The 18,551-nt window shown below is 37.0% G+C and overlaps 1 protein-coding gene across 1 annotated transcript in view; it reads right to left on the bottom strand.

Moving 5' to 3' along the window:
• PCCA (propionyl-CoA carboxylase subunit alpha) overlaps positions 1-18,551 on the bottom strand; it is a 275,482-nt gene that overhangs the window by 146,794 nt on the left and 110,137 nt on the right. The window contains exons 13-16 of the mRNA XM_082277691.1: positions 11,245-11,388; positions 9,475-9,549; positions 4,257-4,325; positions 3,374-3,449 (exon numbers count right to left, since the gene is read on the bottom strand). Coding sequence (XP_082133817.1) covers positions 3,374-3,449; positions 4,257-4,325; positions 9,475-9,549; positions 11,245-11,388 — 364 coding nt within the window. The remainder of the gene's footprint in view (positions 1-3,373; positions 3,450-4,256; positions 4,326-9,474; positions 9,550-11,244; positions 11,389-18,551) is intronic.

The following is an 18,551-nucleotide window of genomic DNA, read 5'->3' as shown; positions in this document are numbered from 1 at the left end:
TACCTAATTAGACCCTTTGTCATTCAGGAGTCTCAGCTGAGATTTTGAATTCAGATCAGTTCTCAGCAGAGGAGTCAGTTCCTGTCAGAATAATTTAGACTGTAAAGAACCTCAAGAGAGCATTTAATCTAATCCACAACTCAAAGGAACACTATCCTAGACTTTCATCTGCTCCCATTAACAACAACAGAGGTATTACACAGAAAAAAAGATGGAGATTACGTTCCCATGATCACATTGACTCTCTCTTGACTCAGTCTTGAGTTAGTCACACTTTTAGCATCTACCAATGAACAGACTGTAGAATTTCTGTTATCACTGCATACAAGTTGTCATCAACCCGAACTGGAATAGAATATTAATGCAACAGGCATTTTCAGAGCACAGCATTGTTGCAAATATCCCAATTTGCTTTATTCAACATTTTTTATGAAGATACTGCTATTACAGGCACTGTATGATGGAGCCTTGGTTGCTTAAGGTATTATTTACTCAAATTTGCTTAAGTCTGCTTTCTTTGCAAGTATTAAACTGTTTTTAAAATTTAATTATTTTAATTTCCTTCATGATTGTCTCAGGCAGATTTAACTGGGAAGGACAGCTAAACCATGAATTCAAGGCCAGGTAGTATCCAGTCCAAGAAAACAAATCAATAAAGACTATAGTCTGGGGACTTGTTCCCTGTAAATGGGATGGAGCTAAAAAGGAACAGGGTAACTTGTGAATATCCCAAAGCCACAGCAGTAGAAACTGAATGTTTTCTCACACAGCCAACAGACAAGGAGCAGCAGAGTAAGTCCTTGCCCTTCACACTGCCAACATGCCTCAACCCAGCCTATGAGTCACCTCCTGAAGGGTCACTGTGCTACTTCAGTCCTGGATTCTCTGCCGGGACTGCCATGAATGACACTGTATAGTGGCATTTGCTCCAAGAAGACATTTGTCTTCTAGGAACTGGATAAAAACCACTGATTTCACACAGGTCAGTGAGCAACCATCAAAATAGTAGTGACTAAAATGCCTTACCAACTTTTGTCTGCTTTGAACCAGTGACACAGAAGTGATGGGGAAGATCCATCCTCCATTAGCAGTCCCTCAGCTACATATTAGATGGTCCTTGACCTGTTAACCAGTCACCCTATATCCCATTCCCACCCCATGTGAGTGAACAAGCATCTTTGTTTACAGAAATTGCAATCTTTGGGATTTTAAATCTAAAATTCTCACAGTGTATATAATCACTACAACTGACACTTACTTCAGCTGGTATTGCTTACCTAAAATGCTTTGTAAGTCAGAAGAGTTACTTCATTACTTACAGGGAAAAACACAGTCTCTAAAACACAATGCAAACATAAATGCTGCTTCCCAGGAAATCAGAGGGACAAGGGGGCTGTGTTGAGAAATAAGAATCTAGAGCACACTATTCAGGAAGACTGGTAATCTCTAAATAGTTATGTACAAGCTCACCATTCAAGCATAAAACCAAGTAACTCCAAAACTAGGTAAAAAATTATTCTATTATCTTTTACTACTAACAAAAACTCAAGTATGGAAAAGACTTCATGTGATGCACTTTACAAAAGATCAAGGTAGTTTGGTATTTTGTTACATAGGAACCCAACATTGTAAAGCAAAAATACACACAATTGTTGTAGGAAAAAAAAAAAGGAGTTCTGCACATGTCAATGCAGTTTAGAACATTACAGATGGGACAGTTTCTACTAACTACCCTACCAAGAATCATTCACACTAGGCAAGAGAAGAGATACTTTAATATCCACAAACGTTCCTATTTAAATAAACACTGAGAAGAAACTACCAGCTGTGTAAAATGACACAAAAATCCCAGTGGTTTTCAAATGGAAACCACTGGCCACTGCAACTAAAAATGTGTTCTGAAATTAATCTACTTTTGAAACCTGTGGTACATTAAATTTTGTGGTTTGCAGTACTTTAAAAAAAAATTCCCCCTGTAGTTCACTAATTACCTCTTTAAATGTTTTTAATAGACTAAAAGCTTTCTCAGACAAATACTATAGAGACATCAGATAGGATGGATACATGCATACTAATAAAAAGACTGTAGAAACCTCAAGAATACAAATTAGTACTTTTCAGGTGTAAGGTCTCATATAGTTTACAAGTATTTATAATCTGTGGAACTGTTGTTAGGTACATAAACATCTGTGTAAAACACCTAAGCACAAACAATTGGTAAGTTTCCACCCCATATTATAGCACACAATAAAAGACAATGCTCCACACACATTTGCAATATTCTCATGAAATAAAATACTTTTAGCATCACTTGCTATCAATACAATTGAGTGTGAATCCAGAGTCTGTCTCCATTACAAACAACACTAACAAATCCCATCTCACATCAATCTAACTACAGCAGTATAAATTTCTCACTGATATAAATTTACTCAGCTGTTATACAGCAGGGGTTTACATCAGCACATTGTACTGCAGTATTCTAATGGCTCAAGTTGCACCAATATAAATTCATGTTAGAGTTAGCAGTTCATTTACAATGGCTAATCCTACCATCTACCTAGGTACACTGTGGTAGAGGAATGTTCATTTTCCCCTCGACAGATAAATCTTTTGAGTTTGACATGGCATCTGTACCATTCAGCAGCACAGCATTAAGGCCAAACCAAGTTTTACAGAAACTTAATAGAAATTTTTTACCTCTTTTACCCTGAGTTGTCCTTATTTTCTACAAGACACAGAGGAACACCTAAAAATTTCTCACACACAAAACATGACTGCCCTCACCAAAACTTAGAGTGAAAGTAGTCAGGGCTGCTTCACCCCTGCTGCTTGGAAAGCCTGGAAGAATGGCTGCATCTCCTATGCAATCAGAGGGCAAGAGCTAAAACACATACTGATCAATAGCCTACATCTGTATTTGCCCAAACCTAAACAATGATCTTGAAAATAAGAGAAATATATATATATATACACAAAATCAAATACTGCATTGTGATAATATTTAATTGCAATCAATGTATTAAATTCCTATAAAATGGCAATTACCTTAAATTTCCTACAGTACAGAAGCCTTTTTTCCCCTCTACAACATAATAAATCAATTACATGCTACCATTCAGTGAGAACTATGAGTTTTAAGAAAGTTATTTAAATATTTATCTCATAATACTCAAGAGAAAAAAATGGAGGGGAAAAAAGTCTCTTTAGAGTTGATGTATCTTCTCAGCTTAATTAACACAAGCTTTTCCTGTTTTAATTTGCACTTAAAAAGTGGGAACTTTACTCAATTTGCTAATTACTACATTTTCAAGCTGTTTTCTTGAAATAGATGACAGCCTATCACACTAGGAATCCAAATTTCTCTAGTTACCTCGAATTACGTAGTTGTCCAAAGCCTCTTCCATTCTTTTCAGGGCTTCAGCTCTATTAGAGCCATAGGTAATCAGCTAAAGAAAAAAAAAATGTATTCACATTACCTAGAAATTAGATGTTTGTCTCTAGAATTTGAAAAGCATTTAAAAATTAAATAGGCTTGTAGAACTTCTGCAGTCATAAAACCATTTCTTGGCCATTACTGTATCTGTGCTATAGAGGCTCCCTGAAACATCAAGAAAAAGCTAAGATCTTTTAACCCATTCAATGAAAGAAGGCCAATCACTTTTCCTTCATAAAAATTAAAGCATCTAAGCAAGCCCTCAGAAAATCAGACAAGAGGTTCAATATCCAAACTGACTCTCCAGATTCCTAATGCCCAACAAACTCATAAGATATAATATTTTTGAGAACTGAACTCTATCATGTCATATTTTAATTTTACCAATATATTCCTTATGAATAAAAACTAATACTAAGAGACAATATCAACCATTTCTTTCAATGCTTCTTTTTTGGAAGCCAGAATTATTGACATTTTCATCCAGGCTAGACTGTGTTTAAAAAGATAGATTGGCAGCATCTAAGTCAGACAATAAAGGCTGGTGTTTAAATCAGAATCTTCTTAATAATTAGAAACTGCAAGACAAATAATTACAGTGTCAAAAGGTAAAAATAATTTTATTTAGAAGTAACCCTAGATTTCCACTACTGTACATCTTCCTTCACTTCTTTTTTATTCCCTAGAGGCATGTTATGCCTGGCACCTTTAAAATACTGATTTACTAATCCTTTAACATGCTCTCTTCTCATTTAAAAGATCTATGTATAAAATCAGTACTTCATACCTTTAGAATATTGAGAAATAATAATCAACTCACTTTGGAGATCATAGGATCATAATAAATGCTAATATCACTTCCTTGTTGAATACCACTGTCAACACGTACCTTCAAAAATAAGTAAAAATAGTCATATATTAGTGGAAAAAAAATTTCAACACGAGGATCAAATCTACCCATCAGCGTTAAACCATAACCCCCACAAAGCTTATCACATACATTTTTCCCTCTGGAAAGACTAGAATAATTATTTGTTTTCAGAGAACCTGGGAGGAGGGAAGGGAAGCTTTTTTCTTCACCAGGAAAAACACTTGCAAATTATTCTCTCCTTTATGAGAAACTTGACTGTAATCTTGAGTTCATAGTCAGAAATCTCTTTTGTTCTCTAGAATGCACAGTAAACACACTAAATTTGATCTAAGAATTTCAGCTGTGTTACACAATCACTTCAACTCTAAACACATTCAATTCTGATTTAATCCCTGTAATAAAATACAGTTGTAATTATTTTTCTGACTGACACCTGGCATGAGGGATGACCCTTATAATCACACCCTTTCTGCATCTATATGTAATCACATCCCTCATGTTCTGCTACAGCCCTTCCAAGGGCTTCAGCAGGAATAGGAAGGATTCAGCAGGAACTTTGGAGCTCTGCTTATCAGCTCCATAGGATACTGAGCCTATGGTTTTCATGTCTGTAACACTTTCCTTCTCTGTCTCACCCTCTCAACTGTTAAACATTTTTTTTTTCTCTGTTGCTGCTGTTCCCCCAAGTCTTTAATGTTTATACAGCTTTTTCCATGGCTTTGCTTTGTAAGGACACAGCCCCAATTAAAGCTCTGATTCTGCAATATTCATGGAAAAAAATAACACAAGTTCAAAAATTTCTTTTGAAGAGGCTGATTGCTGTTAACCAGCCAACAAGTTAGTTTGTATATTGCTGATTCTTGTTTTCATCTCTCAGTTTGATTTCATCACTGTAACAATGAGGTTAGCCATATAAAACTTTTCAAATGAGCAATTTCTGGGGAATAAATATTTATTAAATTGCTGCTTTTGAGCACTGGAATCTGAAATATTTTTTTAAAACTAATCAAAATAACTCGAGTGATAAATGCTTTCTGGGGATCATAAGGATGGAGGACTCTAATCAAAGCTGTTGAAACTGCAGGGCTCCGATATACTGCATTGTAAAGGGGGTGGGAAAGAGGGTCCTGGAATCTCACTTAAATCTTCACCTCTGGGAAGGAACCTTTGTAATAAACAGCAGCTCATCTGTCTGCAGCAAGGCAGAAAAAGGTCAACGCAACGGCTGTTAGGCCTTTAATATTTTAATTTAGGCAATTATCAAGGGACCACATGTAGAACCTCTTGTCTAGAGAATCCACATGAGGGCATGATGATGACTTTATTATACAAATGACATAAAAAGATACCCTAGCAGGTGTATTCACTTTCTTCAGTAAGAAACATTGTCTGACTAGTTTTTAGGACATTATATTTATTTTAAGAAGAAATTCACTTATTCATGTATTTGTATTCATATATTTATATTTACATGTTTATGTATTATGTTTTCTATATTTATTCATATGTTAAGGCAGTATTGCTTCTGTACCACTTTAATCACATCTTATCTGAATGTGCTTTATCTGTGCTTAACTGGACTCCCCACTACTCACATCAGGTACATTTAACATTAGCTACTGATGAGAAGGTAGATCAGACAGGCCATGATTACAGAAAAAACATGCAGTGTATTTCTCAGCTTCCTTTCTTCCAACTGCTAAACCATCCTCCCTCACAGAATGACTGCCTATATATAAAGTCAATGCACATGCTCTCACATTTAAATCAGAAAGAATTAATTTACCTACTCAGTTCCAGATAAATCCCTTGCCCAGGATATTTTTTTGTAATACTCAATCAATACGTACATAAGACAAGGTATGACATACGTACTCCACACATACTTGAATTATACTGTGACTTTTGTCTCCAAAGTAGCACCTGTAAAGTGATTGCACACAAGCATTCAGGGGTGCTTTATATGTGCATAGGAATGCATGTAAGTATTGACACATGTATGTCATCTTTTGACAAAGAAAAAACATATGAAAGGTGCATAATTCAGACTCACAATAAGCAGGTTAGTCAGACCCTAAAGTTAACTAAGACTTCTGAGGCTACCAACTATATGCTCCACCTGGCTCTATGTTTCTGTTCATATACAACACATGTACATGACCGCTCCAAAATTCACACTTCTCCCTAACTACAATATCTTGAAGAGGCTACAGTGAGTATAAACTACTTAAACTACTGCATAACTTCCTTTAAAAAAAAATCTGGAGTCCTCTGGGGAAGTTTAATTTTCATAAAATAAACTCAAGATGACTGAAAAAGTGACAGCAGAAAAGAAATACATTTATACTATCTTCAATTCTCCCTGTGGTGCTTACATTTTCAGAGCCTGGTAACAGTAGGTGATTTTATAAACTATATGGTGTGACAGAACTTAATGAATATTGGATGAAAAAGAAACCCTAATTCAACAGATACTCACTATAATGTGCTGAACTTGATAAATAATAGCAATATTTATTAGACCTCCAGCACTTACTTCTGTGTAACATATTTCCTTTCTTTTACTCAGTATTTAAGGTATTTAGGAAAGGCCAGGGTTAAAGATCCTGCTGTAGCCTACAGCTCATTCATATTACAGCCCTAACACTTTATTACTGTTGTACTATCCTTATGTATTATTACATTAGGACAACAGCAAAATGAAAGAAAAATGCTTAAGGGAGGCGGGGGAAGCACAATCTATGTCTCAGTCCTGCCATGAACTCTTAATGAACCAAATTCCACTTAGGAACACAAACAGATTCTAATTCTCAATTCTTTGCTGTATCTGAGTCTAAGAATTTTCTTTTCCTGGTAAGAGTCATTACAAGAGTCAAATACCAGACCGCTGCTCATACTGACAGAGAGTGATGCTGGAGCTCTCCACATATAGCAGAATATGTGTAGGAGCACCAAACATCAAAGCTCACCATCATACTACAGGGGTTGGTTTGTAGTCACCTGTCCTAAGCTTCATTATCAAAGATAAAAAAATTTGGTACTTATGAGCACCATGTTCTGATGAAATTACAAACTACATGACACAAAAATAGCCATCATATTCTTCCCTAAGGCTAAGCAAAAGCTCTCACACAGCCATGCTCACCAGTTCCACCAGCACGAGCAGCTGACACACAGGCATGGTAGGCAATCAGAGCTAACTTGAGACACAGAAGAAATGAATTGCAAATATATTCAGCAATACACGTAAGCTGAACTTGCTGTGACACGCTACAAGTCTCTGCTAATTTTTCTCAAGCCAAATTGTTGACAATTCGAAAACCTAAAATGCAGAAAACAAACACCGCGGCACAATGGGCCTGTAATGCTGTACCTTTTTAGCCATATTAATTTTGTTCTTAGCAGCATGTCATTCTCAGGAGAGAAATTAGTTTCATGGTAGCAGAAATATGTATTAAGACACCAAATCATGAGTGTCTACATAAAAATAGTTTTTCTATTTTTTAATATGACAGTGGAAGCAAACAGGAAGAGAAAGACTAGACACTCCATATGAGCTCCACAAACCATTGCTCTGAAGCCTCCAGTGTAATTAAAATCTCTTTCTTTGGTACCACGATGGACCATGTGAAGCAATCAGGCATCTCCCACCCTTCATTTTCAATTCACCTCTCCCCCTAAGCACAACTCCCAGCCCACCCCGTCTACCTGACAAGTGACAGCCCAATCTGATTAAATGCTTGCAAGGGAGGGGACTCATGGGCCTCCATGACAGGCCAAAAGTGATCACCATGGAGATACATAATTACAGCTGTCAACGCGTCTACTGTCCTGCTGGCATCAATTTGATTGCTCCCAGCAATAATGATAGACAAAGCTTAGTGTGCACTCTCCTACACCCAATCACTTTATCTATTCCGTGGTCCATTTAGCTGACATGCAACATTCACACAAGCAAATAACAGCAGTAAGCAGAACATTTAAGGCATTTTAATTGTTTTTTCTTTGTATGGATGGCTCACAAGCGCAAATGTTATTACATAAAACTCCTGCTGCAGCATTAATTGAAGAAAGATTTGGTGGGACAAAGACTGTAGGGGGTATAGTTTGTCCATTATCACTTGTACTTTCAACAGGTCTCACGTTTGGAAAATTGCAAATTGCAAAAACTTGCAAGGGCAAAATGTTTGACATCGTGTTAGCTATTACAACATGGTGAAAACTTCTAACAACCACTGGAGTATTCATTATACATTCTTATTAAATACACTCTTTGTTTCATTAAAAAGAAGTTTAGATACATCCACAGTGATACCTTTTTCCCTCATCTCCTCTTTAAGAGCACATAATGCCTTTTAGATCTTCACAATTTTTTTCTGCTTTCAGGCTTTGAACACAGCATGAAGCCTTAAAGACCAGAAAGGGTCAGGTCCCTTTGGAAAGTACACGGGCAAAAACAATTTAAAAAGCGAAATAAATCATATATCCAATAACAACTCCACATTTAAGATTCCTCCTGTAATCTCTCAGTGTTTTCCGTGCAAGCAATCAGACTGAATAATTGCATTCACAGATGGTACAGTCTCATCATTCCACTGACACAGTGTCACTCATGTATATGCTCACTTTTAAATTAAGCTTACCTTGATTTCACAGAAAGGCAGTGTCTGTTCTTCACGTATAGCAGAAAACACTATTGGTTAAACACCTATTCTATACAGTTAAGCTGTATTCTGAAACATGTAATGACCCCTGTAAGAAACTCCTTTCTAAAGTCTACAAAGCTAAACAAAAAGCACTGGCAGTTTCTCACCAGTGTCCCCTGTTCTCTATGCTTAAAGAGCTGACTCAACAGTTCACTGTCCTTTCTAATGACCACAGTACATTTACTAAAGCTGTGTTTGAAAAACTTAAGTTGAAAGTTACAGAACAAACTATTTCAACATGTACTGGTTTCCTGTTATACCCAATTTGAATATTTTTAACCCAGTTTGGAACTGTTCACTTTTAAGTAGTTTTTCAGGTTGCACAAATTGGTACTGCCATGTCCTGTTCCCCCTCTGCCAAAAAGCTGGACAAAAGGCTTGGTTTACAAAGCTGCTAAGTATTTATAGTCTCTGTCTATAAGAGACGCTCGGCACCTATGAAAACCAGAACAGTTACTTACACTTGGCACATGCAATGGTTCCTGATACTGAGACAGTTTACCAATGGATGGCAGGCCAAAAGATTTGTAGGGGTCCTGGAAAAAAATTCAACATGAGAAAGCATTAAGCTATTACAGATGTGGAGCAGATAATGTTTAAAAGCTTGAAGTCTAACAGAAACTGCTACTGGAATGACTCTGTTTTCTTCCTCAGAATTACTTGTGTTGAAGAACATTTCTTCATCCATCTGCCCCTGCAACTCCAAACAAAGAAATGGAAATATATTTTTAAAAAAGCAGAAAAGAAGTATTCTGCACCCAGTTACAATACACCAAAATAAAATACACAAAGATGACATTTTCATTACCTACACTTGGAAGAAGGATGGGAAAGTATTAAGAAGTCTAGGCTTGAAAAGTTAGTATAAGAAAAAAATTTCTGAGATAAAGAAGGCAGTTAGAAATTCAATTATCTTTAGAAGTCAAACTGATCTTTATGCCACTGGAAACCTGCTACATTAATGTACATGATACAACACCAATATAAACTTAATAGGAAAACAAATACATAGCCTACAGAATAACCTAATTCATGGCAAAGTAGTTGGATTCATTACTTATAAATGGAGGGGATTCAAGCTGAACAAAACAAAAAAAAGCCCAAGTACCAGTTACTCCAGGGTAAAGCCTACTAAAACTCAGAATAGCTTCCATGCCAATCACAGGGCACATATTTATTCTTTATCAAAATAGTCTGTACAACTTCTCATCAGTAGAGCAATTTGGAGGTTATGTGCATGTCATGAAGGGGGGAAAAAAAAAATACAACATAAAACAAGATGGTCTAGGTAACAAAGTCCCAACAGTTAAGCAACAGGAAAAATGTCGCAAGGTGCTGAAATTAGTTATGAAAAGCAGAGTAACCTAAAATGTTCCCGAAACTAAATGAAGGAAGATAGGCATTATTTTCCAGCCCCCATCCCTGAAAGTGTTCAAGACCAAGCTGGATGGGGCTCTTAGCAACCTGGACTAGCAGAAGGTGTCTCTGCCCATGGCAGGGGAGTTGGAACTAGATGATCTTTAAGGTCCCCTCCAACCCAAACCACTCTGTGATTCTATGATTTTTTTTTTTTACTTAAATCTTCATTTTCAGGTATCAAAAGTGATAACAAAAAGACATTACCTCAAAATATCCTAAAGGTGCCTGAAAATGGGGTTTAAATATTCGTAAGCTTCTCTGAGGAGAAATAGAGACTCATACCATAATTACAGAGTTATTGTTTTGGAACGTACTGTGAAAGTCTATCTTATAAACTGTTGTTTCAGAAGGTGTGTAACTTGGTTTTTCAACAACCTCTTCAAAAGTTTTCATAAAACAACAAAAATTCTGTAAGGCAATGAATTTCAACTGTCTTTTTAAGTCAACAAGCTTAAGTACACGTGTTTCAGAACCTGGAATGAGTAGTTAACTCTGGTAAATAATTCCAGCATCATTAAATATGAACTGAGCATGTAGGGTTACTTCTAATGATATCTGCTTACTTCCTTCTTTTACCATCTTTAATTTCAATTTTCACTAAAAATCTGTATTGAAATACACATCATATTTTTAATTAAAAAATAAGAACTCGACAATTCTACAAAACCTCATTAACCATTCATGTTACATGCTCTAAATCATGACTTTCATATGATATTCCTTGATTTCACCTTGGCATCTATCCACACCTGGGTATTATTACGCCACAATTCAACCACCTACCCCCCTCCTCCCCATTACCACTCATTTACCTCAGCATAAACTCGACATTCAACCGCCCAGCCGTTGATGGGAATATCAGCCTGTTTGTGCCTGAGAGGGTAACCCTTAGCAACACGGATCATTTCTTGGACTAAGTCCAGGCCGGTAATGCATTCTGTGACGGGATGTTCAACCTGCAAGGTCAAGAACTGTCAGTCAGTAGGTAACAAAAAACAACCAAAAAAAAAAGCACCTCTCTGTAAACAAACACAGATAAACAAGAAATTTGACCAGCCAAAGAACAGAGAAAGAATATGTTTCTATTTTGGTCTTTTTCCGCAAGAAAATTCTACTTAAACTCCAGCAACCACTGTCTTTGCATGAAAAACAGAAAAAAATAAAATAATCACAGATTACAAAAACTACAAGCAGCATACAAAAAGAAAACTAGAGAGGTTACCTGGGAGGATTTGAGGGTTTGTATGGGTTTTTCATTTGGTTGGGGGTTTTTTCGTTTATTTTACAAATTCAAATGCATCTCGTGACAATGAGGTAGTTTTTCTTTGTTTGGAAGCTTTTCCCATTCAATTTTGTTTCGAAGAGACTCCCAATATAGCCACAACTGTATTTTAACTGAAAATCTCCAAGTAGCTAATAATCAACCCACTCTGCTACACTTCACATGGCACATACAGGAGCCGCTACCAATTTTCCACAGAACCGGCGTAGCCTATATCTCACCCATTCGCCTTCTTTCACTAACCTGTCCTGACAAGCAACCAGATTAGCGTAATCTTGCATCAGCGCAGTGTAGCAGAAATGAGCAGATGGATCCTTCAATTTTTTTCCCCCCCTCCAGACTTATCTGTTTAGTGCTTAGCGTGCACAATAGCTGGGCTGGACCAGCAGAGCGGCTCTGCGCGCTCAGCAAATTGCCGCTAACGGCTTTGGAAGCCGCTGGCTGGGAACAGCCGTCGCTCGCGCTCACGCGGGATGTGCGCACAAGCATGCACACGTGGGCGCGCACATGCACATGCACACACGCTTCTTCCTTCAAATGGGCAGAGAAACAAGCATGCTGATGAACTTTAAAAAGCCTTAACTAGTCATAGGATGGTAAAAAGCACTGAAGGTGGTTCCTCTGATTGCCACCACATCGATCAAGTAAAAGGTAGGCATGCTAAAAGCGTGTTCTTCACACAGAAACAGCTATACTACCTTCCATATAGAAATATTAGGACAGAACTGCCATTTTTGTTATAAAATGTTTGTGCTCCAAGGACCAGAATACCTCAAGAAAATGCACTTTGCAACTGTTTATCGTGAGATGCCATACTATGTACCTTTTCTGAATCCGGAAAAGGTCACTGACCAAACCACTTGACTTTCTTCCTTCAAGTATATAGTATTAAGGAAAACATTCAGTCATTGTAACAACACTGTGGCTTGTCAGAACAAGTAGATGCTTTGGTCTTTAAATAAAAAAAAGCTTTGTAAAAATAAACAGATGGCATCCATAATTAGCCCTGTGTGTGCTGCGAGTTTGTTTAGAGTTTCAACATTTTAAGACATTTTGACATAATTTTAATGATAAATCATCACTGAAACAAGCACCCATTCTTTGAAGGACAAAAGTGACATTGAAATGGGAATTTGATTATACAGTTTAAGGATGTACCTTTGGGATTCAGTCTTGATTCTACCTAACACATGATACTCTCCAGCATGTCAAGCTTAATAACAGTATTTTGAGAATCTATGAAACATCTCAGTGTCTATCCTGCAGTGTTAAATTGACGCAATTCAATTTCTATTAAGACTTGAAGTTTCTATTAAAACTCCCTAAGTTTTAATAGAAAGTTACTTATCACACATTCATATTTGGACAACAGAACTTATTTTCCTACTTTGGAATTTAAGTTTTAAAAGATTACCTTTGAGCTGAGAACATGCTTGGAATTTTAACATTCCAGATAATTAAAATACTTTTTATTTTTCCAAAGACATTTGCATTGTTTAGTTATACTGCCATTTTTCTTGGATAGCAATTGGCATTCCAGATTCAATAGCTTCATTGTTGTTTTCAGTTTTATTGTTGATGATCAAAATAAGATGGAATGTCTCTGAAAAGAAAAATATTTTTGTTGTTTGGTTCTTACGACTCACAAACATTTATTTAATCCATTCTTCAGTACAGATCTTTGACTTGGTCAATATTTTCTTCGGTTTCTTCAAAATACTCCCTTTGTGTCTCCACACAAAACAGCATTCAGAAAATATGTATAGGAAAAAATGTTGAGGGTTTTTTTTTGGGGTCGGTAGAAGTTGTTCTACTTTATTTTAGGACTCTGCTTCAACTATTACTATTTAGGCATAACACAGACAATTCCAATCATAGCATTGATTTGGGGTACCAAATACATTTTAAATGCATTTTAATATTCATTAAGACTATCAGATGACCAAAATAGGGTAGAAAAGAACTTTAACCTTGAAATCTCTACAACTGTAACAGCTAATTGACTAAGGTAATTGTATCTGTATTATAAAACCATTCTTAAAAGCTAGACTTCAACCACTTCCCTCTTACTTTTCCACTTTCTACTTCAGGTGTCATTTTTATTCTGTCTGCCTGTTGTATTTTCTTCCATTCATTTTATGCTATATCCCTTCTCCTTCAACAGCCTTTACTTGCCAGTATATGGAGACTAAGTCAAGTACTAAATTTTTGACGAGAAGAATGCAAGTTTGCTCACAAATGGAGCTGAATCACACTCCACTGATCAACTCCTTTAGCTTTAAGCCATACTCAGTTTTGCAGTCAGCTGATCCAAGATGTTGCCAGTGAAGCCCCAGCCATTAAAGAGCCAATGTCGGTATGGTTATACAATAGTGGCTACATTCACACATTATTGAGGTCCTCAACACAAAGGGTAAAACCAGACATGTCTGCAGCAAGCAATCTACAGATCATAGCTCTATCAAGGCAGCTGTACCTTATTCTCCAACAGAACAACCAGAAAAATTGATCAGTGATAACTCTCAATTAATTAGCTGCCACAAGTAACACCTTTTCTGTCAGCTCCTTTACTTATACCAAGTCTGCTCATAAAAGTTGGTAAGTCATCATTTCAATGCACTTAAGCACAATATATACCTCCTTTAAAAAGTCTTACTCTCTGTAAAATGCTACTTATATTCCTGCTTTCGAGTCCACAAAGCTATACCTGCTACGATCAGCAATGGCTATATAAAGTAAACAGAAAGTGCTTCCCCTTCATACCAGATCTACTGCTCTTAAGACATATCACAGAAACCAGATTTCCCATGGGCATTGCAAGTGGTTTTGCTTCACTAACCCCTTCCCATTTATACAGCAAGAGAAACTAGTGGCAAAGCCTGTCAGAAAATAATAATTATGTCCCAGTTCATAGATGGTAAAGCAGGTATAAAAGAGTTGGGGAACCTACCAACATCGCAATTCAGTTAGCATCCATCATGACTACAGTATGGAAAGGCTCCTAATTCTCCTCCTGTTCTGAGACTGCCAGTGGTTTTAAAGCTTTACCATACTGGGGTTCATCCACAGCTACAAAAACAGTCATGCAGTTTTTATGGACAGCTGGAGCTAAGAGTTAAATTAGTGATGACTGCTCCCCTTGTATTCAGGGGAATAATTCTGGGACACATTTTTCTCAAGACTATCAAGGTACTCAGATCTAACAGTAAGCACTTCTGGACACTCTCAGACCGCTCTTGTCCCTGTGTGTATAAGGCATCAAGTTACTCACACACCAGTTGGAACATTCAAGCACGCCACATCAGCCAAGAAAATCTAAATTTCAGTAGACTTAAAACTACAGCCTATGTCACCCCTACTACTGTAAGTCCCTAGTTGGTGTCATATACCCCTTTACATTTAGATAAATAATCTCAAAACTAACTTTCAACATACACCTCAGCTTCCAGGAAATGTGATTCACCTGGAGTCCCCCAGGCTTTGCTGCTGCAGCCAAATCCAGTATCAATTGACCCAAATGCACCAACTTACAGATGCTTCTCAACCCCCTGTATTTCAGTAAGCCTGGTTTCTATTTCGGAGAGCTGAACAGCAACAGAGGTGCACACATGTTCCGCACTTGAGGCATGCAAGCTTCCTGACTACCATGAGCAGGAGCACGCTGGGGTCACACCTTTCTGCAAAACAGTTCACATGTACATGGGGTTTGGGAGCACACAACAAAAAACCGCTTTTCATAAAGGCTACTGAAAAACAGACAATGGTTGGATTAACATACAGAATGAATGGAAAGCAGGAATACTTAACAGGCTAACTATAGACATTGTATATAACAACACTTGCTGTTTGTTTTCTGACTTATTAGTATACAATTGAAGAACTGAAGGCAACAAGACTACGAAAATTTCCATCAGCTAAGATGTTCAGGTAGACTTCTTTTATTGTTTCCCAAGTAAGATGTACAAATAAAAACTAATGCACAGACATTCTGTACTAGTTTATTTTTTAATCGTAGCATATAACTTTGAAAAAGTATTTCATTTACTTCCTCATAGGAAGTTATATTCCAATAATCATTGACACAATTCTCAATTTTTTTTGCAAGGACTTGTTTCTACATTGTGTGGAACAGACATATCTTACATGGCCTATGAATTCCGAATCTTTTCCATGCTTTAGACAAATAGCACACACTTTAGGTCAACAAGTTAATTAGCTCACAATTTCAAGATAACTTTCTCAATTAACATCTGGCACTTCAAAAAAATTTCTTTAAAATCACTAATTCTACACAATTTCCTTTCCATGACATACTCCCTGTAAGAAAATAAAGAAGCTAGCATCCACAAAACCAATTTCCTAAAGATGCAATTCCTGCTTTTACTGTATTTAGCTGCCTTCTCAGAACACTTCATTCAAGATGGCTCTGGTCACACTGCAGCTGTTCTTTTTGCTTTACATCAAATTCACCAAAGCAAAGAAACTAATGTACCCTTTCAAGAACGACCTTTTTTTTCCTTTACTTATTAAGTAGTCTCCTCTTTTTCTACTTTTTTAAATAGTATTTTATGAGAGTTACATGGGAATTTCGTCTCTAAGATATCACTCCATGCCTTGGCAGCACTGTTAATGGCATCTTTCAGATTCAATGACTTACACAAACAACGTTGTTCTCTTCTGTCAACAACAATTAGCAATGCTTTTCTGTAGCTCTTTTGGGAAGCCTGAAAAGCAGACAACCAGTAGCTACATAATGGAAGTTGCATTAGGAGGCAAGAATGTGGCAAAAATTTGGTTAACTGTTGTCGGCCGACCCTCTTGTGTGAAGAAGTGTTGTTTGGCAGCAAAATCACCTTTTCTTTCGGTTCTAAAAATGGCCATGAACAGCTGGTATAAACTGTGTGCAGAATGGATTCTGGTGAGCTTAGCGGATTGGTAATGGGATAAGAGACCTTTCACCTTTAGGTCAGTAGTTCAAATTCAGCCCAGGTTAGCAGCAATTGAAAGTCTTTACCATCTGACACTGTTCGTTAGACTATTTAAAATGACTGAAGCAAAGTGTTGTCACAGTAAAACAAGATTCCAGTATTAAGAAATATGAAGAGTCTCAGCAAACAGCAGAAGCAGTAGCTTAAGACTTTACTTTGAAATCCCATCATTCTGACTTCGTAGAAATCTACTCCTCTAACCCCTGACAGCCCCTTTCCCTGCTCCCATACTCCTGCCCGCCTATCACAAGTCATCCTCCAGGCAGCTACAACCAAGACAGCAAAATCACCGCTTGCCATCCCACGGCTCTGCTAATAGATACCAAAGTCACCACCTCTCTATGGCTTTAGGTGGCAATCCAGATTCAGCTCATCACTGCTATCTGTATTTTGTTGCTACTGCTATATGTAGTGCAGCTGCAATGTTTTCCAGAACTTCTATCCTTCACTAGGCAAACATGTAGCAGGTGCTGACTCATGATGTGCAACAGAAGACAGATACCATTATGAGGCTGTTAGAACCAGGAGTTTATAAGCAGTGTAGCTCCAAACCATCAGCAACAGGATTTTTACCTGCTTTTAGACATTTTCTAACCATGCTTTATGTATTTTCATGAGTGGAGAAACATGAGAAAGAAAGACATGCTGCATGTAAAAATTCTTCCCATCTTTTACACTAGTCACAGCCAGTTTTGCACAAAGACAGCTCTGGAATATGTAATTTTCCAATGGCCAGTAAAATCTGATGAAAACCCAGAAAGTGATAAACAAAAGTCTTAGCACTGGGTAATGTTTTATAGGTCTATGGAAGGTTATTTACCTTCATTTTATGCCTTAGAATCAAGTTACTTTATAAGAACTTAAAAGCATTTACATAAAATACTCTCACAACAATTAACTGTAAACTAAAAACATAGGTATGCCATTTGCTCTCAGCAAATCTCTTACAAACACACCAGATTATCCTACAAAAATTAATTTTTATTCCCTAAAAAGTTGTGACAAAAGTACTCAAACCATCCCATGAAGAGAAAACCTACCAAAATTACCATATTTCTCTACACCAGTCTACACAAATGATCATTTCAATTACATTAAGCGAATTCAGTCACGTTTTGAGGACGAAGGGAGTACTCACTTGTTATTTAAATTGCACAACTCATGAGGGAGGCAGAAGGCTGGGAACAGGTCTGAGACACAAACATACCAGGGGTAAGTGCTCAATTCATTGTACATTTCTCAGTTATTCTCTAGCCAACAAGGGATTCTTCTCATTTCAAGCTACTACAAACATCTAAAATATGGGACATTTTCCCTTTGCTGTCACTAACTGATTCACGTATAGGAAGCTTAATTACACCACACGCACATGTATTAACAGATATTTTTTAAGTACAGACCATAGACTTCCTTCATATAAAGTTCAAGAGGAACACCTCTTATCTTCCATTGAAGAAAAGAAGAAACTTTTCTAGTTAAAGCCAGGATTTCTGAAATACCTTAAGAGATTTTGACATAACTTGGAAGCCAGAAAGGCTATCAGTCTAAGAGGTCAGAAACTTTTTATTTATTGCAAAGCTCTTGATAAGTTGTTTTGGACCATGACTGTCCTTGATTAGGCTGATGACAACTAGGTAACAGAAAACACACCACACTATGAGCAGCTATAAAGAATCACATATTCAACACCTAGTCTACCTCAATTTTAACAGCAGTAAAAGCTGTTGCCTGAAAAAAGCTGCAAAAGTGCCCTAAATGACACCGTACAGAAGTTCTCCAGTAGCTGCTAGGGCAGACATCTCTACATTCTCTTGTGGAAATTAAGAGCAACTAGTTTTACTATGCAATT

Source organism: Coloeus monedula, assembly GCF_965178545.1.
Source record: "Coloeus monedula genome assembly, chromosome: 3".
In the NCBI taxonomy this organism is placed as follows: Eukaryota; Metazoa; Chordata; class Aves; order Passeriformes; family Corvidae; genus Coloeus; species Coloeus monedula.
This window is presented reverse-complemented; position numbering and strand designations above follow the sequence as displayed.